The sequence below is a fragment of the Carlito syrichta genome, unplaced genomic scaffold, assembly GCF_000164805.1.
Source record: "Carlito syrichta isolate Samal-C Ts95f unplaced genomic scaffold, Tarsius_syrichta-2.0.1 Scaffold289529, whole genome shotgun sequence".
Classification (NCBI taxonomy): domain Eukaryota; kingdom Metazoa; phylum Chordata; class Mammalia; order Primates; family Tarsiidae; genus Carlito; species Carlito syrichta.
The window spans coordinates 202778-226077 of record NW_007233625.1 but is presented as its reverse complement, the minus strand read 5'-3'; the positions used below and the strand labels follow the sequence as shown (position 1 = coordinate 226077).

General features: G+C 37.3%; 1 protein-coding gene across 2 annotated transcripts in view; it reads left to right on the top strand.

Annotated features, from left to right (window-relative positions):
• Positions 1-23300, top strand: part of IREB2 (iron responsive element binding protein 2) — a 54574-nt gene that overhangs the window by 12125 nt on the left and 19149 nt on the right. The window contains exons 3-9 of one of the 2 annotated variants that reach the window (XM_021710533.1): positions 10982-11147; positions 13445-13582; positions 14804-15022; positions 17863-17932; positions 18431-18614; positions 19592-19731; positions 22886-23057. In XM_021710533.1, the coding sequence (XP_021566208.1) occupies positions 10982-11147; positions 13445-13582; positions 14804-15022; positions 17863-17932; positions 18431-18614; positions 19592-19731; positions 22886-23057 (1089 nt within the window). The remainder of the gene's footprint in view (positions 1-10981; positions 11148-13444; positions 13583-14803; positions 15023-17862; positions 17933-18430; positions 18615-19591; positions 19732-22885; positions 23058-23300) is intronic. The other variant, XM_021710534.1, reaches the window with a different exon arrangement.

Sequence of the window (23300 nt, the reverse complement as noted above, 5' to 3'; positions counted from 1 at the left end):
GGAGCTCACATGCATAGCTGGTGGGAATGTAAAATGGCGCCGATACTTTGGGAAACAGTGTAGCAGTTTCTTAAAAAGTTAAAAGTAGGCTGGGCTCAGTGGCTCAGCCTGTAATCCCGTGCTTTGGGAGGCTGAGTTGAGTGGATTGCCCGAGCCTGCGGGTTCAAGACCTGCCTGGGCAACTTGGCAAGACTTCATCTTTACAATAAATCAAAAAAAATTAGCCAGGCGTGGTAGCGCACACCTGTAGTTTCAGCCACTTGGAAGGTGGAGGCAGAAGGATCGCCGGAGCCCAGCAAGTTGAGGCTGCGGTGGCCGGGAGCGGCCACTGCACTCCAGTCTGGGAGACAGAGTGAGACTCCAACTCAAAAAAAAAAAAGTTAAAAGTAAACTTACCGTATGACTGAGCAGTTCCATTCTTGTCTACCCAAAAGAAATAAAAACATTTATTCACACAAAAATTTTCAAACAAATGTTCTTAGCAGCATTGTTCCAAATAGCTAAAAATTGAAAACAGCCTAAATGTTATACAGTGGGTGAATGGACAGACAAAATTTGATGTACAATGGAATACTATTCAGCAATAAAAAGAAATTAACTATAGATACATGCTAAAACATGGATGAACCTTAAAAACGTGCTCAGTGAGAAAAACAGGCGCAAGAGACCTTATTGTGCGATTCTATTTATATGAAATGTCCAGAAAATGTGGAGTAGATTGGTGGTTTCCTGGGGTTGAGGAGGAGGGATGAACAGAACGGCCATGGGAGATCTGTTGGGATGATGAAAATATTCTTTTTTTTTTTTTTGAGTTGGAGTCTCTGTCACCCAGACTGGAGTGCAGTGGCACACTCCTGGTCACCGCAGCTTCGACCTGCTGGGCTCCGGCAATCCTTCCGCCTCAGCCTTCCAAGTAGCTGGAACTATAGGCGCGTGCTACCACGCCCAGCTAATTTTTTATTTATTGTAGAGATGAGGCCTTGCCAAGTTGCCCAGGCGGGTCTAGAACCCGCATGCTCCGGCAATCCATTCACCTCAGCCTCCCAAAGCGTGGGGTACAGACTGAGCCACTGAGCCTGGCTATGATGAAAATATTCTAAAACTGATTTATGGTGCTAATTTCACAACTTGGTAAATTTACTTTTTTGAAAAAGAAAAGATCACTAAAGTTATTTATTTTTTTAAATAAGGATCTCAATTTGTTGCCCAGGATGGAGTGCAGTGGCACAATCATGACTCACAGCGATCTTTTCTTTTCTTGATCTTCTGGGCTCAGGCGATCCTTCTGCTTCAGCCTCCCAAGTAGTTAGGATTACAGGTGCCCACCACTATACCCAGCTAATTTTTAATTTTTTTTTTTTTTTGTAGAGATAAGGTCTCACTATGTTGCCCAGTCTGGTCTCCAACTCCTGGACTCAAGTAGTCCTCTTGTCTCGGTTTCCCGAAATGCTGGGATTATAAGCATGAGCCACCATTCCTGGCCAATTAGTGCTTCTTAATGACAAAATGACCAGCTAACGTTTGTGATTAGTTTTTTCTCACAGCACTCTTATTTGATAATTTCTTTTAAATTTTCATGCAACAGTTTTAAAAACCTCGCTAAGGTTTATAACTAAAATAGTAGCCCCTTGCTCTGTTCCCAATTTCTACTGCCCTTGACTGTTTCTTCCACCTTATTAAATGACCCTGCTTTTGCTGCTGTTTCTTGGTTTTCAGTTTTTGACTTTAGTAACTTTGTCCTGTGAAAAATGAGAACTTGGCACTTCTACATGTATCATGCAACTCAGCATAATTTTTGGTGAAATCAGCGTTCGGTGTTTATATGGTTGTGATTGTAAACATCTCATCTCGTATACATCTTTTTGTTTTTCCTGGAATTAATGGATTATCTTTGTTTGCTTCATTTTCTATGTCCCTATAAATAATTCATCTCTAAACCCTCCGGAAGAACTAAATTCCTCCTGGTATAATCAGGTAATCTATCGATTAATTTGTTTTCCCCTCCCTTGGGGACGCCCCATCTGGACTTCCCCTTCTGCTCCATTGGGGACTAACTGCACTGTGGCTTGCACAGCTGTCGCCTTGGAGGTGTCTCTCTGCTCTCTCACGTGTTGTAGAATTTCCTAGCTTTTGTGGTTTTCTGCTTTTTGTTTATTCTCTTGCTTTGTAGAGCATATCCTCCACAGGCTTCCCAGGAAAGGATCCCTTGGAAGAAAATTTTTGAATCCTTGCTTGATAGTTTGTGTATAAATTTCTAGGTTGGAAATTATTTTCATTTGGAGTTTTGAAGGCATTGTACCATTATCTGCTAATTTCTGACAATTCTAGGAAGTTCTGATTCCTAATCTTTGTTTCTGGTTGTCTTCCCCCCCCCCCATGTAGACATTTAAGTTTCAAGTTTCTCTCCTCTCTTCTGTTCCTATTACCAGTCATCCACATACTTTCTGTTTTCGAAGATTTTGTTGACTTTACTTTGCCCCATCTTTTTTTCTGTTGCATTTATAACTTTCATATTCCTTTACTGTGTTTCAGGAAGAAATATAAATAGTTACTGTTTAAAAAAAAATGTTTTACTAAAAATCTGACAAAATGCATTTTATCAAGATACTTTAAGCAAGAAATATTACTGAGATTTTTCCAGAGTAATTAACCAAATAAAAAGGTCAATGTTGTATATTAACATCTGTGATATTTTCCTTCTCCTTTTCTATTAAAAAAAGTGTTCCCTCTGTAATTCTCCTTGGTTTGGGGGACTTTATTATGTTTCTGATTGAGGTAAGGATGGAAGCTAATATTTAAGTACCTACTATTCATCATCATTTGAGAGTTTGCATGTACTAGATAATATGAAAGGTATTTTTCACAGCTCTGTTAGGTAACTGGCATTCACATTTTAAATGAGAAAATGATTCTTTATTTACAACTTCATTAATTTTGGAGTGTATATGTGTATCTTTCCACATTTTTTATGCCCACGTAATATGTAGAAATGTTTTCACAAAACTATTCATACCATGAATATCACCTACACTAGTATCTGTTGTCAAGTTAAATCTATATCTTATTTGGTGCTCATATGTGTGTATTATTAAGACTGTAGCCTTCCACTGTGAAAGTACCAAAATTTACTTAATTCCATGTCATTGGACGTTTTTGTTTTACTAATATTTAGATACTGTAAACAGTGCCTCAAGTAACATCTCTGTCCCTCTATTTCTGATATAATTATTTCCTTAGGACAGAGTCCTAGAAATGGAATTGATAAGAGATTATTAACCTTTTTAAGACTTCTAGATGCCTTTGCAGTGTATCTGTTACATAAAGTCCTTTGTGTAGTTGGTACTAGCCAGGATACTCTTGTCAGTGCTCCTGCCCAGTCTGTCGGTCTTCAGGTAGTTCGGTAACTAAGGCGTGACCTGGAATTCAAATATTCCCTCGGCACCACAGGGGCAATCTGGAATATCCTTTTTTTTTTTGAGTCAGAGTTTCACTCTGTTGCCCAGGCTGTAGTACAGTTGGCATGGCCTTAGCTCACCAGAGTCTTGACTTCCTGGGCTTAGGTGATCCTTCCACCTTTAGCATCCTGAGTGCCTCGGTCTGCAGGCACATCATGCTCAGCTAAATTTTTTTAGAAACAAGGTCTTGCTATTTTGCCTAGGCTGGTGTCGAACTCCTGGGCTCAAGCAATCTTCCCTCCTCAGCCTTCCAAAGTGCCTGGATTACAGGCGCCGTGAGCTACCATACATCTAGCTTGGAATATCCTTTTCTTGGGGAATAGTTTCACCAGAAATCCAGATGGGAGAAATACCTCTCCATATCTGAGAATCTGTTCAGGTTCAAGGGCTATCTGAGTTTTAAACTTCTGGAAGATTTTATCTTCCCTGGATTCATATTTTGCCATGGAACTTCATTAATTTTTTATGTCATTTATATCTGTGAAAATTTTCTAACATGAAAGCAGTGAGATATACAACAGTAAGAATGAACCCCAATATAAATTAGGAACTTTGGTGATTGTGATGTATTAATTTAAGCTCTTCAGTTGCATTAAACATACAACTCTGGTGGGACTGTTGATAGTGCAGGGAGCCATGCACGTGTGGGGGTAGGGGAGCACATGGGAAATTTCTGTAGCTTCCTCCCAATTTTGCTGTGAATTTATAACTGCTATAAAAATAGTGTTTTAAAAAATACAAAATGGTTATCACACTTCCTCAGAGGAACCTTAACTACTCACCTCAGCTAGGAGTGTCATTATCTTGCTGAACCCTACTCACTTCCCTCACAGCACTTGTTAGTGTTTCTGAATATTTATTTTGTTGACTTGTTTATGGTCTGAATCTCCCAGTAGGCTCCAGCTTCCTGAGAGCAGATGCCATGTCTGATTGTTCACCTAGTGCTAGAATATACTAGAAAAGTCAATAAATATATTCTTTTTTTTATTTTTTAGATCTTTTTAGATTAGGAAATATAGTTTATTTAGAAAGTAAAAATGAGGAGGGAGGGAGAAGATTCAGCTCCCCAAGGAAGGGGAGGGGGCCAAATATTAGGAAAACATGACCTAGCCATTGCTCAAAGAGCACATGGCCACCCCATAGCAAGGCAATGGCCATAAATATACTCTTTTTTTTTTTTTTTTTTTTTGAGTTGGAGTCTCACTCTGTCGCCCAGACTGGAGTGCAGTGGCCGCTCCCGGCCACCGCAGCCTTGACCTGCTGCGTTCCGGCGATCCTTCCGCCTCAGCCTTCCAAGTAGCTGGAATTACAGGCATGCGCTACCACGCCCGGCTGATTTTTTGATTTATTGTAGAGATGAGGTCTCACTGCCTAGGCGGGCCTCGAACCCGCAGGCTCAGGTAATCCATTCACCTCAGCCTCCCAAAGGCGCGGGATTACAGGCTGAGCCACAGAGCCCGGCTAAATATACTCATAATAGAGGGAAAAAAAATAGAGAATAGTATAATAAACCAGCACATATTTATTTGCCAATTATCAACATTTTGCCAGTCTTTTGTTTCAAATATTCTACCATTTTTTAGCCTATAAATCTTCTTCAGTATGCATATCTGATATATAAAAGGGCTTTTTAAAAAATCACGATGTAATTATTATACCTAACAAAATTAAGTAATTTCTTAATATAATCTAAAACTGAGTCCCATATTCAGATTTTTCTGGTTGTATCAAAAATATATTTACATTTGGTTTGTTGGTTTGCTCAAATAGGATCCACACATTGTATTTGGTTATGTCTCTTAAGTCTTTTTTCTCTTTTTTAAATACACTTTTTATTTTTGCAGCAATCCATTTTTTTTTCTTTCTCTTGAATACCGCTTACACAAGAGATGGGGCCTTGATACGCTGTCCTAGCTGTTTTCAAACTCTAGAACTCAAGTGATCCTCCTGCCTTGGCCTCCCAAAGTGCAGGGATTATGGACATGAGCCACCATACCTGGCCTTGTACGTCTCTTTAAATCTGTAATAGTCCTCTTCTCCTTTTCCATACAATTTTTGTATTAAAGAAACTAGAGTCTTTATCCTGTAGAATGTATCACATTCCAGATTTGGCTGGTTGCTTCTTTGTGGTTTCATTTTATTGTTTACTGTCTTCCATGTTTCCTGGTAACTGGAAGTTAGAGCTAGAGATTTAATCAGATTCACACTTATTTATGTACTTATTTTTCAACTCTCTAGTTAGTGTATTATTTTTTGTTTCTTCAGGAGGCAAAAAATATCTCTGATGTCTCACTTTTGGTGATGCTAAATGGGTATAAGTGTTATCAGCTTGCTCTTTCTCTTTCCCCATCCATATTACTTTTTTTTTTCTGAGTCGGAGTTTCACTCTGTCACCCAGACTGGAGTGCAATGGCACCATCACAGCTCACTTGTAGTTTCGACTTCCTGGAGTCAGGCAGTCTTTCTGCCTCAGCCTCCCTAGTAGTTGGGACTACAGGTGTCTGCCTCCATGTCTGGCTAATGTTTCCATATTTTTTTTTGTAAAGACACTAAAAAAGTTTCACAATGTTGCCTGAGCTGGTCTCCAACTCCCAGACTCAAGCAGTCCTCCTGCCTCTGCCTTCAAAGTGCTGGGATTGCAGGCATGAGCCTCCATGCCTGGCCCACATATTACGTAATGATTTTAGCACCCTTTTATGATCATTGTCTAGATCTGTTACTTTATTAGATGTTGCATATTGGTGATTTTTTGAATTATATCATTCCACATTTATTAGCTGTAATTCTTTTGTAACAAAGAACTTCTCTAATGATTTGATTACTTGAAATCAGAAAAGACAATAATGATTGATTTCCCCCCATTATTTGTCACTTTTCAGAGTAATGAGATCCTAGCAACTTGCATTGGTGATCGATGAAGAGTCATTATGAACTAAAGACTATTTATACATTCAGATTATAGTCATTATTTATTTTGATGCTCACATTGACTCATTAGTGTCCCCATTAGTCTTTGATTTTTTTTTTTTGTTTCTGATGCAAAATGCTCCAGCCTCATTTTGTACATATCCTTCCCTGGACATAGAATCGGCCATTTCTCTGAAGGAAATTTTGTTGTTGTTCTTTAAATGAGAAATAGTATTTAGAAACAGCAAGCTGTGCCGGGCTCAGTGGCTCAGCCTGTAATCCCGCGCCTTTGGGAGGCTGAGGTGAGTGGATTGCCTGAGCCCATGCGATCGAGACCCGCCTGGGCAGCGAGACCTCATCTCTACAATAAATCAAAAAATCAGCCGGGCGTGGTAGTGCACGCCTGTAATTCCGGCTACTCGGAAGTCTGAGGCGGAAGGATCGCTGGAGCCCAGCAGGTCGAGGCTGCGGTGGCTGGGAGCGGCCACTGCACTCCAGTCTGGGTGACAGAGTGAGACTCCAACTCAAAAAAAAAAAAAGAAACAGCAAGCTGAGTTGCTAAGGATTTGTTACTGTTGTGTTGTCATTGTTTTAGGCATTTTTAGTAATAGAATTAGGAAATACATATTCTTTTAGAAAGAGCAAAATAATTCATAAGCTTGCACCCATATTTCCAATTTAGAAATATAGATTTTTTTTTTTTTTACTTAGCTGCTCTGATTTTTTTCAAGTTTTGAAAATAACCTTTAAAAAATTAATATGTGCACTATAGGAAACTAAAAAACACAAGAAGCAAAAAACAAAATCATCCTCAATCATAAACAGTTTGACATGTCTTCTAGGTCTTATGTGTATATATAGACAATGTCCAATTGTATGTGGCTGAGATCATACAGTATGTGTAAATCATGAATAGTTACCAATTCAGAATCCTAACACTATAACTGTGAATACACTACTTGACTCAAAATCATGAAAAAATGTAATCCTATGTTTTTAGGGGGCAAAATTTCATGGAAGACAAAAATGGCAAAAGTCGTCTAGATAAAAGTATTGACAGGGGTACAACTAAAATGCTGCTCTTTCGGGCAACTTGGCAAGACCTCGTCTCTACAATAAATCTAAAATTAGCTGGATATGGTAGCGCGCGCCTATAGTTCCGGCTATTTAGAAGGCCGAGGTGGAAGTATCGCTGGAGCCCAGCAGGTCAAGGCTGTGATGGTGATGAGCATGCCACTGTACTCCAGCCTGGGAGACAGAGTGAGACTCCAACTCAAAAATTAAATTAAATTAAATGCCACATTTCTGTAATACACAATGTTTTAAAATGAGAAAGCAGGATTTATTGAGAGCTTATAAAAGTCCCACAGGGGGAGGGGACCAGAAAGGGTTGCCCCATACATAATACACAATTTTAAATGAGACAAAGCAGCAGAGTGTGCTAAGTGTGTTTCTAAGAGAATTAATTATCTGATTTATTTCATTAAAATATTAGCAAGAAAGTTTGTTTCCACTGAATTGAGATGCACATACATCAGGGCTGTCATTGAAATGTGAATATGCGCATATCTGCATGACTCTCCCCTTATACTTCCTCTGCCCCTCAGCTGCCAACCTAATGAACAAGTCCTAATAGACTCTGTCAGAGATGGCTTAGCAGTTCCATGTCCAAGTTTCATCTTTTCTAACAATCATAATAAAAATATGTTTACAAGTTGGCTCGTTCACTAACTCTACTTTTTATCATACAGTCACCTCAGGCTTAGGTGTTACTAAATGAGAAACAAACTCTGTACACAAGAAACAGATACTTTACCAGAAATGCACTTAGAGGCCTCTAGTTAGAATCTAAACCCATCATTTAGATGTGGACATCCTAGCAGAAAGCCTCGCCCTTCATTCTTCTTCTATCATTCCGGTGAGTACAGGACTTCATCTGGCAGATTAACAAAGGCAGATTAACAAAGACCACTCCCAGAAGACAGGCCTTCCTAAAAACTAACAGAAGTACATGTATAATGGGGTTATTTTACTGTCTACTACTTCTAGCATACATTGAGCATTAGGATTTGTATATCCTTTAAACACAACAGTATTAACTAAACTGTACATGTGGAACAGTAGTGAGACAGTCTTATTTATGTAACTTACAGGCACAGAACCCTTTTGTTGGCACACTTTCTCCTCCCAGCTCCCCACCCAGTGAGCAGGTCGCATATTCTCCAAGACATCAAGTTTAATAATTCCATTTCCAAAATGCTACCACTCTATGAAATAACCAAAGATACTCAACAAGAGTTACTTTAGTTCTCATTTGTTAATCTGATTGTATGCTTATATATTATCATATACTTGTATAACTAGACATCTGTGGCTCCCAGTCATAGTAACAGAAGTATTTATTTGCTTTCTTATTATACATATCACAGTTTCAAAATAGCAGTACTAATAACTGTAGTTTGCTTTTTTGTGTTTAGTATCTATCCCACAGGGAGGTACACTCAAAATACTCTGTGAGATATATGCTGTTTTTCAGTTGATCCTTTCATTGTTTCTTTTTATTTAAGAATATGTAATATGTGGGTGTATTTTATATGTATATATTTAACATATAATAATATGCTTTTAAATGATGTTTAATGTCTAATTTTAAAATACATATTTTTTAGCCCCTTTTCTTACAGGAAACGCAGTATACTATAAATAAACACTGCTCTGAGCTGCTTTTTTTCTTAATGAAATATTCAGATCACTCCCTAACAGTATGTAGAACTCCTCATTTCTTTTCTTTTCTTTTTTTTTTTTTTTTAGATTTGAAAATATCGTTTATTTAAAAAATAAATTAGCTGGGCCTAGTGGCTCAAGCCTGTAATCCCAGCGCTTTGGGAGACCTAGGCAAGAGGATTGCCTGAGTTCAGGGGTTCGAGACCAGCCTGAGCAACATGGCAAGACCTCGTCTCTACAATAAATCAAAAAATCAGCTGGGCATGGTGGCATACACCTGTGGTTTCAGCTACTTGGAAGGCTGAGGTGAAAGGATCGCCTTAGCCTAGTAGGTCGAGGCTGTGGTGGCCATGAGTGTACCACTGCACTCCAGCCTGGGTGACAAAGTGAGACTCCTACTCAAAAAAATAAATAAATAAATTAGAGACAAGGGAGAAAAAGGACTCACCTCCTTAAGGTAGAAGAGGGGGCCAAAGCTAAGAAAACATGATGGCCATAGCTCAAAGAATACATGGCCTGACCAGAACTTTTTTTTTGAAGTGACTTTATTTTATTTGCCTTTCAGAAAGCTCACTCAGTTTTGGCCAGAACTTAAGGAAAGTAATGACCAGTACTTCTCATTTCTTTAAACAGCTACATAGTAATCATTGTATGGATTACAATGATGTATTCAATCAACCCCATACTAATTCAGTCTTCCCTTTAAATCTTAAGGAAACACTTGTGTGGCAAAGTCTGGTATGAAAATTTAATGTGGCTGAAAATTTAGAAATACAAAATCACTTTCTCTATTGTATCCTTAAACTAGTCATTAAAAGTGAATGGAAGTTTTTATGGAATGAATTATATTTATCTAAGCATTCCAGTTTACTGCTTCATTTTATTTTTTATTTTTTGCATCAGTGTCTCACTCTGTTGCTCAGGCTGGAGTGCAGTGGCATGCTCATGGCTACTGTAGCCTCAACCTGCTGGGCTCAGGTGATCCTTCTATCTTAGCCTCCTGAGTAGTTGGGGCTACAGGTGTACGCCATACCACATCCAGCTAATTTTTTGTAGAGACAAGGTCCCCCCAAGTTGTCTAGGCTGGTCTCAAACCCCTGGGCTCAGGTGGTTCTCTCACATCTGTCTCCCAAAGTGCTGGGATTACAAGTGTGCACCACACACCCGGCCCCCAATTTACTTCTAAACTTTAATAATTTTTGATGGAAATATTGTAATGACCTTTTGCACAATTTAACTTTTTTGCCCCCATACTAGGGAATATCTTTTATTTATTTATTTATTTATTTATTTGAGTTGGTCTCATTCTGTTCCCCAGGCTGGAGCTCAACTCACTGAAACCTTGACATTCTAGGCTTAGGTGATCCTTCCACCTCAGCCTCCTGAGTAGCTGGTACTACAAGTGTGCACCATCATGCTCCGCTAATTTTTTGTAGAAATACAAGGTCTTACTATGTTGCCTAGGCTGGTATCGAACTCCTGGGCTTCAGCAATCTTTCTTCCTCAGCCTCCCAGAGTGCTAAGATTAGAGCATAAGCCACTGCTCTCAGCTAATGTCTTCGTTATTGAATTTAATTCTAATTTTCTGTGCTTTTCAGTTTTTCTGTGAATTTCCTGAATGACAAGTATTTGTCATGGTTATAGTCTGATATTTTGAAATTAATGCAGCTCTTGTGTGAAGATTTTTATCTCTGCTTTTTCAGGGCTCTGGGCTTATGTACAGGAAAGCCACAGTTACAAAAAGTGTGGTGTTGACATGAATTGTTGACTAAAAAGTGAAATTTTCAAGTTGAGATAACAATGCATCTTTGTCTTTATCTAATTTTGCTGTTGTAGTTTTTATAGTATATAGGTATGGCTAGTTTCTTGTTAATTGCAATGTTTTCTTTCATCAGATGTTCTGCCTTATTCAATACGGGTCCTGTTGGAAGCTGCTGTACGAAATTGTGATGGCTTTTTAATGAAAAAGGAAGATGTTATGAACATTTTAGACTGGAAAACCAAACAAAGCAATGTTGAAGTGCCCTTTTTTCCTGCCCGTGTTCTTCTTCAAGATTTTACGTGAGTGATGGGTTTATTTTTCATGAATGAATTTTCAGTGTTTCCTTTTTAAAATTCATACTCCCTGATGGATGACTCTTTTGCTTTTAATTTTGATGGTTAGTTTATCAATTTAAAAAATTGCCTTTTCTAAATTGAAGCAGTTCATTAAAAATCAGAGAACTGCCTCTTATACCATTTAATTTAAAACTGCTTTTGCTTAACTGCTCTGATTATGATCCCTACATAACCAATAATTATAGTTTCTCAAACTTAACATATTCGAAACTTGATTTCTTGATTGTCTACCTCACCTATTTATTTCCTAGTCTTTTTATTTGTATATATATTTTTTAAGTCAGAGTCTCACTCCATCACCCAGACCAGAGTGTGGTGGCACGCTCATGGCCACCCCATCATCGACCTTCTGGGCTCAGGCCATCCTTCCGCCTCAGCCTTCCAAGTAGCCAGCACTATAGGTGCGTGCTACCATGCCTGGCTAACTTTTTCATTTTTTTTTTTAATTGTGAAGATGAGATCTTGCCAAGTTGCCCGGGCTGGTCTTGAACCCCTGGGCTCAGGCAGTGCTCTTACTTCGGCTTCCCAAAGTGCTGGGATTACAGGCTTGAGCCACCGTGCCTGGCCCCAAGTCTTTTTTATCATTGTAAATGGCACCATGGACTCCCATTTGTTTAGGCCTCAATTTGGAGTTAGCCTTGGTTTTCTTTCTTTAATGCCCTCTAATCAGTCTGTCAGCAGGTTCTGTCAGTGCTACCTTTGAAACGAATCCTGTGTCTAGCTGCCATCTCTACCACTGTCATCCTGGACTATAACCACAATCAATACTCCTTGGTTCCACTCTTGCAGTCAGTAGTCTATTCTTTTTTTTTTTTTTTTTTGAGTTGGAGTCTCACTCTGTCACCCAGACTGGAGTGCAGTGGCTGCTCCTGGCCACCGCAGCCTCGACCTGCTGGGCTCCGGCAATCCTTCTGCCTCAGCCTTCTGAGTAGCCGGAATTACAGGCACGCACTACCACGCCCAGCTGATTTTTTGATTTATTGTAGAGATGAAGTCTTGCTGCCCAGGTGGGTCTGAACCTGCGGGCTTAGGCAATCCACTCACCTCAACCTCCCAAAGGCACGGGATTACAGGCTGAGCCACCGAGCCCGGTAGTAGTCTATTCTTTACATAGGGTATGGAGTGACTTGGTTAAAAATGTTAATCAGATCATATCATTTCTCCATGTGCCAGTTGGCTTTCATCATACTGAAAATAAAATCCGAAGTCTTTACCATAGTCTAAAAGTCCAGGGATTGTTTATTGGAAGCATTGATATTGAACTGAGCTTTGAAGGGGTCATCGGAGTAGGTTAGAACATTCCCTTAACCCACCCTCCTAAATCTAGTTTATGTATTGCTGCTCTGTGTACCCTGTGTGTGCTACTGTTATAGCACTCATGGTACTATAATGTAATCATTGCTTTATCCTTTCTAAAAATTCATTGAGAGCCAGAATTATGTCTTATTTGACCTTGTACCATTGGTGTCTAGCTCACTGAAGCATTTGGTAGATGCTTGTTACATGGTTGGCTGGATCTATGGGGTGGATGAATGTAAAATGGCAAAAGCTACTATGGATGCTTTAGGGTAACAAGAAGGCACCAGCGAAAGAGCCTGAACTAAGGAAAGGGAAGGGGGAATGAAAACAAAAGGCAGGAGAAAAACTTCCTTGGGCAGTTCTGTGAAGTTTACTTAATGCCTCCAAAAATCGCCTCTTGTGTTATTTTTGGCATATCTGCCTCGAGCACTCAAGTTCTCAAGTAATACTTAATGTTAATTCTTATTAAACCAGGATAAATATAACTTTGGATAATAAGTATGTTATTAAAAATGAATGTAAGGCTGAATGCAGTGGCTTATGCCTATAATCCCTGCACTTTGGGAGGCTGAGGCAAGAGGATTGCTTGAGCCCAGGAGTTCGAGACCAACCTAGGCAACATAGCAAGACCTTGTCTCTACAAAAAAATTTTTTTAATTAGCTGGGCATGGTGGCACATGTCTATATTTTTAACTACTTGGGAGGCTGAAGTAGAAGGATCAACTGAGCACAGGAGGTTGAGGTTACAGTGAGCCGTGATTATGGCCACTGCATTCCAACCTGGGAACAGAGTGAGACCCTGACTCCAAAAAAAATAACAATAATGTAAACTAAAAAAGGATACTTTTAAAATATAAAAGTGAATAAGTACATGTTAATCATTTAGTAAGTATGTCTAGAAAACAATTAGAACCATAATTTGATCATTCTTTATTTTCTAGTGGAATTCCGGCAATGGTGGATTTTGCTGCTATGAGGGAGGCAGTGAAAACTCTTGGAAGTGACCCTAAGAAAGTCCATCCTGCCTGTCCAACAGATCTTACAGTTGACCATTCTTTACAAATTGACTTCAGTAAATGGTACTTCAATACAGATATTATAGATAGCCATGCTAGTTAACTGGTAACCAACCTGCTGTGTAAGTGTATTGTACAGGGAAAGGAGTACAGGTAATTGATGCCAGAGTCAAATATGCTGTATTTATTATTGACCAGTACATGAAAGGAGAAATTGGTGACAAGTTGATGGAATGGTGACTTTTTCTGTATTCAGTCTGAGTTATTTTCATATTTGTTTATTTCTGCTGCTATTTTTCATAGAAATGTATGAGCCTAGAGCCTACTTTTTGGAGTGAACATCTCAGTTCAGTCTTTGTTTCCTTTTTTGCTTTTAGCCTACTTGCATTTCAGAGAGAATCTAAAGATGTGAGCCATGATTGTCTTTCATTGATTAGTGATTGAAAACACTGAGCTCACTAAAGCTATAGTTTCTTTCCACTGAAATAAGTTGGTTATACAGTAAGTCCCCTACATATGAATGAGTTTTGTTCTGATAACATGTTCATAAGTCCTACAAAGTTAACCTTGGTACCCAACTAACACAATCAGCTATGTAGTACTGTACTGTACTGTAATAGGTTTATAATACATCCTAAGTTTGAAATAAAGATACTACACTACTGTATACAGTACTGTATAGTAAAGTACATAAAAGCACAGCCGCTTGTAGAGGATGCACACACGTGACAGTGTACACCAGACAACAGCTAAAGTAATTGGACATGCAAATACGTGTTTGCATATATGAAAGTCTGCAACTTGAAGGTTTGTATGTAGGGAACTTGCTATAGTTATAAGGCCCCTTTACCAAGATTAAACTAGACAAGACATATTTCTGTTATCTTGCATCAGCTTTCTTTTATATTCCCTAGAGTAATGGAATAAGACTAATTTATTATAACCTATGAGAGATTTTGACCTCTAGATTAAACTATAGCTCTAAATTTCTTTTAAGTGGGGGAAAAATATATTTCAGTACTTGCTAAGTTATTTAAGTTGGTGTAGAATATATGAAAGTGATTATACTGGACACTTAGAATTATGTTTTCATCTCTGTAAATGTAAATTACCTGATTCTGTATTTGTGATCTGGATTTGCCTTTGAAATGTGGGTTAAATGGTGTATTAACCTTTGAATGTCATTCAGTTACTTCCAGATTGTATTGCTAGTGTGCATTTTTTGAAGAACTGAAACTCTGTCGCTTTTAAATGACTTATTTTGTTTCCTTTTTGTAATAATAGTGCAATACAGAATGCGCCAAATCCCGGAGGTGGTGACCTGCAGAAAACAGGAAAACTTTCTCCGCTTAAAGTGCAGCCTAAGAAGCTTCCCTGCAGAGGCCAGACTACATGCCGAGGACCGTGTGATTCTGGAGAACTAGGCCGAAACTCAGGAACATTTTCTTCACAGATTGAGAATACACCCATCCTATGTCCTTTTCATTTGCAACCAGTGCCTGAGTATGAGTTTTTTTGTTTGTTTGTTTTTTATGTTTATTACTGCCAGTTGTTTTTTTTTTTTTTTTTTTTTTTTGGCAGTTAAGAAAACCATACTTATTTTCTTTCCACCCAGTTTCTGTTACATTACCTTCACACTTACGTACTGAGTTGCATTTTTATATGCATCTCCTGTTATACTGCAAGAACACATTTAATTAAAATGGTCATCTCTAAATACCATTCTGTATTTCTGTTCCTAAGGAAGCAAAGTTTGTTAAAACTTATCTGTAAATATATTTCATTTTTATGACTAATGTAGACAAAGATGAGATCTAATTTTTTTTATTTATTATTTTCATTTTTTAGAGATAGTGTGTCCCTCTGTCACCAAAACTGGAGTGCAGTGGCGTAATCATAGTTCACTGCAACCTCCAACTCCTAGCATCAAGCGATCTTCCTGTTTCAGCCTTCCAAAGTGCTGGGATTACAGGTGTGAGCCCCTGTGCCCAGCTATGATCTCGTTTTAAACTGAATTTTTTATTTCATTGCCTTTGTAACATTCATACGTTCATTAGTCATTCATAACTCTTTTGTGAATTCACTATATACTTGTATGTTTTTAACATTTTTGTGATTTTCTATATGGTACCATGGAAAGTCATAAACATGCCTAGAAAAAAAAGAATTTTGCTTTTAGGATTTGGCTAGATTTTGTAATAGGTAATTTTTCAAAATAGAAAAAGAACTCTGTGACTTGAATTTTTATATGCTATAAAATATCCAAAGTCTTTTAAGAGAACTATATTGTTTATCCCATTGTTAATAGACTGTCAGAATTTTTTTAGCTTAGCAAAAAATTACTTATACTTTAAGTCTGAAAAAATTTAATACATTTAAGATTTAGAAGCACTAGCAATAATGTCCACTAATATTTATCCTAAGTGCCAAATACTATATTAATTCCTTTGCCCCTGGGCTAGATCTTGCAAGTTCTGTCTAGTTGCAGAATTTTGGACTCAGATTTTTTGTAAAGCTTCAGGTTATAATGACCTTGCATGTGCATCCTTTCTAAGATATCTGTATAACATGTGAGGCCTTTGCCATCGAATTGTGACATTTGCGTAATCACTCCTTGTTCTTGCTACCTAGTTGTCCTGGTTGTTGAAAACATGTTGACTTTTGAGATTAGCACCTCTTGTACAGAAATTAATTTCTTGAAAAGAAGGATTTATTGATTCAAAGTCATTGATTTTTTTTTAATTGTCATTTTATAACTGGCAGAGTATGAACTACTTAGTGGTATATTTTTATTCTAAAAATCCAATATGATGTAACGTTTCCCCTCAATTTTCACTCTAAATTACAAAGTATTAAGGTGGGTTATATGTAATCCTTTGCTGTATGAAAATAATCTCTTTTGTGTTCTTTAATGTGTCGATAAAGCATTAATTATAGACTTAAGAAATTGAGGGGTAGAAAAGTGAGAGCATAACATTTGGTGCTTGAAATTACTGCCTAATTTGAAGTCAGGTTATGAGCTAATAAATGTTGCTGTGGCACTCTAGTCATAAGTGCTATTGAAAGGTAACCTAATTGGAGTGGCTATAGAAAGCTGTATTCCCTAAGGTCCTGAGAATTCACACTAAGATGTGCTTGACTTCAAAAGATCACTCAGCCATGAATTATTAAAGTAATCTTTGTTTTTAAAAAAAGTTTACAATTAAAACAACTATAATTATCTGGACTCTGGAGGACATGTATAATTTAAGTTATATTGATATTCTAGTCAGCACCTAATCACCAGCTGTCAGGTTAATTAAACAACTTAACAAGTGTTTGAAATATTTTTAAAATATATCCATCAGATAAAAGGAGTTTCCTAAAAATGGTACTACATTATTGCTTAGAGGACAGTTGCTTTTATCACTTAGTTTAACTAATTCATGCAAAATATATTTTTAATCTATGTAAAGTAAACTGCTACTTATACTTAAAACAGAGTCTTCCATTTAGGATGAGATGGTTAAACGATTTTTTTGCCAAAAACTCTTTTTAAACTATACAACATAATCTGTCGTGGAATTAGAGTTTAAAAAAAAAAGCAAAACTATAAAATGATGTTTATCAGTGCTAATGTGCTACATAGCGATTATCTGCACCCATCTCCTACTTTGAGAGCCAGGTGGATAGAAATTTACTTGCTTATTGTTGAATAATCTACTACCCTCCTTTTTCTTACAGTGGAAAACCCAGCAAAGCTTACCTTTTTATTTTTATTTTGGCCTAAGTACAGTTTTGGATGCTGGTATAGACATAGTTTTCTTAACTCTTAAAGATAACTCCTTTCTGTAGCTCTTGTAGTGTGTCATTCACAGCAGAACTTCTTTGTTGAAAAGGAAATTAATTTTGAGAAGTCTAGTAAAATTGTTCTTCCACAAATTTTAAGAATATGTTTGTATATATATATGTGTAAGAGTGATGGCTTAGGCCAGGTGTGGTTGCCCAAATATTTGTAATCCCAGTACTTTGGAAGACTGAGGCAGGAGTATCACTTGAGCCCAGGAGCTTGAGACTATTCTGGGCAATATAGCAAGACTCTGTCTCCAACTAAAAAAAAAAATTTTTTTTAATCAGCCAGGTGTAGTAGCAGTGCCTGCACTCACAGCTACTGAGGAAGCTGAAGTAAGATCGCTTGAGCCCAGGAGTTTTGAGGCTGCAGTGAGCTTCATTATGCCTCTGTCCTTCAGCCTGGGTGACAGAGCTGTCTCTAAAAAAAAGTTTAAAAAAGAATGACTTAGAAAGAAACAAGACAAATCTTTTTTGTAATACATACATTTAATGCAAGCTCTTCTTCCTTTTAGACCTGAAACAGTGTTAAAAAATCAAGAAGTAGAATTTGGCAGAAATCGAGAGAGGCTTCAATTTTTTAAGGTATGAGTAATTTCAGGAAATTTTTATATTGGAATTTATAAAATATTTAACGGTACAATTTTTATATCTTTAGTGGTTTCTAAAGGCTTCATAGTAGTAAAACCGTTTGTTTCTTAAAATAAAATGTTATTGGAGTGTTTAAAGAAAGATGAAAACAGTAGCTCTGGTTTAAGAGCACTTGGAAGGAGGGCCTGGTACATGGGGCCTTCCCTTTTCCCACCCCCGAGAGTCTTTGGAACATAATTGAATACTGCCATTTATTTGGACTATTTGAACATTTTTATTTTACCTAAATTAATTTTGTTTTAATAATCTGAAAAATGAATATATTGAGGTTCAGTATCTGTATTTGTTTTTTAAGTATGTGCTGTCAATTTTGAATTTACTGTGTTGAATATTGGTTAAAATACTTTCAGTGTCAGTGTCTATATCTTGCTTGTGAGCGCAAATCATATGTTAACATTTGTATTTCTTAAATTTAAACAAAATACAATATAGTGGAGCTCAAGAGTTTTTAAGAATGTGGCTGTAATCCCTCCTGGAACTGGAATGGCTCATCAAGTAAACTTGGAATATTTGTCAAGAGTGGTTTTTGAAGCAAAGGACCTCCTCTTCCCAGATAGCGTTGTCGGCACAGATTCACATATAACCATGGTGAATGGCTTAGGAATTCTAGGGTGGGGTAAGTAAATGACTAAGTATATTTAATTTACTTTAGAGTGGGAGTGTCAAGAACATTATGGCAACATAATTAGTAGGTCTTTATAGCCTCTTTGAAGCTCTGGTTTTCTTCATCTATAATAGCAACACAACAGCAAAATCTTAACACAAGAATTTGTGAACAGTGTGGTAAAAGAAGATTTACAAAGGAAATTTGCACAGGGCCCAGCATAACACTGCCATTTGTAATTGAGTGGTGATGATGTATACAAAGGTTACTTTGTTTAAAGTCCTTGTGTGTCTTCTGGCCTTCTTTATAAATCCAAATGTCTCAGCATTTTGTACAAGGCCCTTTTCAATGTGATACCCGTTTGGCCATTCACCCGTACCCATCTAGGAAGCTAGTCATTTATTTACCTGTGTGGGTTGTGCTCTTTTATGCCCCATAGTTTTGCATGGGCTATTTCCTCTGGCAGATTGGATTCTGCTGACCATCTCTTTTATTGTTGAAATGTGGCTAATATTAACTCCTCCAAGGCTAACTTCAGTTGTCCTCTGAAAGTCTTAACTCCCATCACTGAGTTCAGTGTACCCCACTCTGTGTTTACTCTTTTATGAGATATAATAACTTTTAGTTTATGGGGTATTGTTGATTTGCTTTAGTTTTTTTTCATTAGACTGAACTTCTGGAGGGTAGCAGGGACTGGGTTCTATTCATATCTGTGTCTTGAACATAGTACAGTGCCTAGTATAATAAATGCTCACTTAAATGCTGACTGAACTTAAGCATTTTCAACCTTGTGAGTAGAAATGACTTCCTAGAATCTTGTTTTGGAAAGACTTGGTTCAGTGGTCCACATTCATAGTGATATAGCAACTCTTAGTTAAGTACTATAACAAGACAAGCTTATGAAACGTGTAGAGATTTAGATGTTACAGGGATAACTTAAAATTATTTTTGAATATGCTGTGTTTATATCCCTGTCTTTATTACTTTAGGGGTCGGAGGCATTGAAACAGAAGCAGTTATGCTCGGTCTGCCCGTTTCTCTTACTTTACCAGAGGTGGTTGGATGTGAGTTAACTGGGTCATCAAACCCTTTTGTTACATCAATAGATGTTGTTCTCGGCATTACAAAGGTAAGTTAAAGTTGTGGTAACTGTATGACTTAGTGGACGTTATTTTTATGTAAGTGGAGAAGCTGAAGAGCAAGGGTTCATTACTGCATCCTCAGGTCTCTGACATTATTAGCCATGCCATCATAGTTAACATCATAGTAATAACAGCAGATGTAGCATTTACTTTGTACTGGTAAGTACAACAAAATTTGTTGTGTAATTGTTCACGTGGCATACAAAGGGAGACCAAAAAAAATTCAGAATTACCTTTTTGGAGGGTGGAGTCCCTTATAGTACTTTCGAAATTTGTTCCTCCAGATTAAATGGGCAACTATTTATCTGGAAGTTTTGAGAAGGTTGCATCAGAATTTGCGGAAGAAATGTGCTGAGTTGTGGCAAAAAAGGTGACTGATTATTCCACCATGACAATGTACCTACCCACACTACACTGAATGTTCAGCAGTTTTTCAGGAGTTTTATTCACTCCATCTCACCCCAAGCAACATTTTTTTTGTTTCTGGGATGGAAAAAACCCTCAAAGGGAAATGTTTTGCCCATGTGGGAGATGTAAAAAAAAATGTCAGAAGCACTAAAAGGCATCAGAATTGACAAGAAACTGTTCTGAGCAGTGGAAAGGGGGTCTTTATAGGTGTGTTGCATCAAATAGAGTACCTTGAAGGTGACTTAAAGTTTAAACATGTAAGAATAAATACACGATTTTTTAATAAATAAATTCCGGAGTTTTTTGGATCCCTTTCAAATGTTAGCTCATTAGTTCTTCATAGCAAGCTCATGAGATAGGTACTATTACTATTATTTTGATTTTGAGAAAACTGAAGACGCAGTAAGGTTTAATGACTTACTAAGGGTTAAAGGGCTGAATAGTAAGGAGTAAAACAAGATTTCTAGCCCAGTCAAGTTTTTGAGCCCATGCTCTTAACGGTTATACCTTATGAGTGCCTTGTTGCCTCAGTAAATATTTGTTGACTACATGAATTTTTTTTAAATCTGTTTAGCAAAGGCTGATTGGATCTCCTTTAATTGAATTATTTGCCCATGAGTGAAACCATTATTCTACCAAATAATGCTTTGAAAAATATGGGCTGTAGAAATATGGCTGTGATAGTATCAAATTTTTCTGTTACTGTTTTCACATTTCTTTGAAATATTATGTAGAAACTTCTCTTGTGTTTTAAAAATATTGGCTGCATTCCTTCAGTATATAGACTGACCTTGTTGAGCATGTTAATATGTAAGCTTAAGGATTACAGGTGAACTCTTATAACTCTTCATCCTAAATTTCTGGTTTTCGCTGACTTTATTTTAATGATTGAGACAAGTTTTATTAATAGAATGTACCTAGAAAGTGTTCCATATGTAATTCCAATTTGGATCCCAGCAATTCAGTATTTTTGGTTACATTGTTGGTCTGACAGCTTTCAGGATATTCCATAGGGTAAGGAGATGATAGTGCCTTCCTCTCAGCATTTGGTATTGATCCTTCTTCCCTAATTAGAAAAAAATGTGGCATCTTAGGGAAATGATTGATTCACTGCCTGGTACCAAAATATCAAGAAGTTAAATTAGGAATGGCAGGATTATTTCTAAAAGAAAAGGACATATCCCATTATGTTTTTAGAGAAATCAATTATATCCTTCAGGCAGCTTGAAAACTAATGCTGCTTTTCAGAATCCTCTGGTTATGTTCTTTTCTTGTGTTTTTGACATTTTAACTCATTTTTAAGAAGTAGTCTTATGTATGTTTACACTTATTGAATATATTATTACTACTTTTTTTATTCTGTTCTATTAATGATTTTTATGGGGTAATTGTGTTTTACAAAATATTAATATTGTAATACCTCATTAATTTGATGAAAGCAGCATTTAACTTGCTATATCTAATTCTGTATAGCTCTCATCCTCCAAAATATAGCCATCAATATAAGGAAACAACTTTCTTCCATCTTTCTTTGATGGAGACAAAAAAATTTTTAAGTTTCAGTTTCCATGTCTATAAAGAAGAGTTTGGATTAAGTGATTCCTAGTACCTCTAAAATGTTAGGACTTAATATTATTCACAGTTTGGCAATTTCACTCTTAATCACCTTCTTAGGTACTCTTTCTATACCAATCTGAGGCCATTTTACAATTTAGAAAATAGGACCAGGTACAGGAGGACACTTGAGCCCAGGAGTTCAAGACCAACCTGAGTAAGATAGTGAGACTTTGTCTCTTTAAAAAAAAAAAAAAGTAAAAACAAAGGAAAAATGAGTAGCTGATTGGGTGGGTTACTTGATAGTTAACTGAGAAAAATGATTTTAGGCCAGGCACAGTGACTCACACCTATAATCCTAGCACTTTGGGAGGCTGAGGTGAGAGGATTGTCCGAGCCCACGAGTTTGAGACCAGGCTGGACAACTTGGCAAGACCTCATCTCTACAATAAACCAAAAAATTAGCCAGGTGTGGTGGCGCATGCCTGTAGCTCCAGCTACTTGGAAGGCTGAGGTGGAAGGATTTCCTGAGCCCAGCAGGTTGAGGCTGCAGTGACCGTGAGTGTGCCACTGCACTCCAGCCTGGGTGACAGAGTGAGACTCCAACTCAAAAAAAAGAAAAAAAAATGATTTTGGAAGGAATTATGTTTGAAACCATTTATTAAAAATTTTGCCAAAATGAAATTTACCTGTAATTAGTGATGCTATAAATATGTGGGCCAGTAGTTGTAATTTGAAGAAATCTATAGGCAGTATATAGTTTTTTATTTAAATATAGTTTAATTAATATATTAGTATTTCATTGAATCTAAGATGCCATCAATGGTTAGAAACCCCACTGTTTTATGTACTGCCAAGAAAGAAAATGAGCCAGCTAAACAGACACACCATTGAGTCTAATGTGTATCCTGATTTCACAGACATTAAAATGTGAGTTATAGTTATTTTGAGCATTCAGGCTCTTTTCTACCCTAACAGTGACATTAGACTGCTCTTCTTTTGACTGCTCACCTTAAACAACTGCAAAACCATAATGTATTGATATTTTATAAGAATAATGAAGGACCTCATTCCTTCACTGTTATTAGCATGGGTTAAAATGAGATTTTATAGTTTCTAGGGAATCCATGCACCTAATCATAGCTAATTTTGTGTGTTTTCATGTATCCCTTTATATAGCACCTCAGGCAAGTAGGAGTGGCTGGAAAGTTTGTTGAGTTTTTTGGAAATGGAGTTTCCCAATTATCTATAGTTGATCGGACTACAATAGCAAACATGTGTCCAGAATATGGTGCTATCCTCAGCTTTTTCCCTGTTGACGATGTGACATTAAAACATTTAGAACATACAGGTAAGAAAATAAAAGATCATTAGAATAATGTGTTTCATTACTGAATAACTGCTTTCTTTCTACATCTTATGTCATGTCATAAAATTATCTTATTTTGAAACAGTGGCTCTCAAGTAAACTGTATCAGATGTCTCTAAAGAGTATCATAGCCAGGCTCGGTGGCTCAGCCTGTAATCCCGCGCCTTTGGGAGGCTGAGGTGAGTGGATTGCCTGAGCCCGCGGGTTCAAGACCCGCCTAGGGAA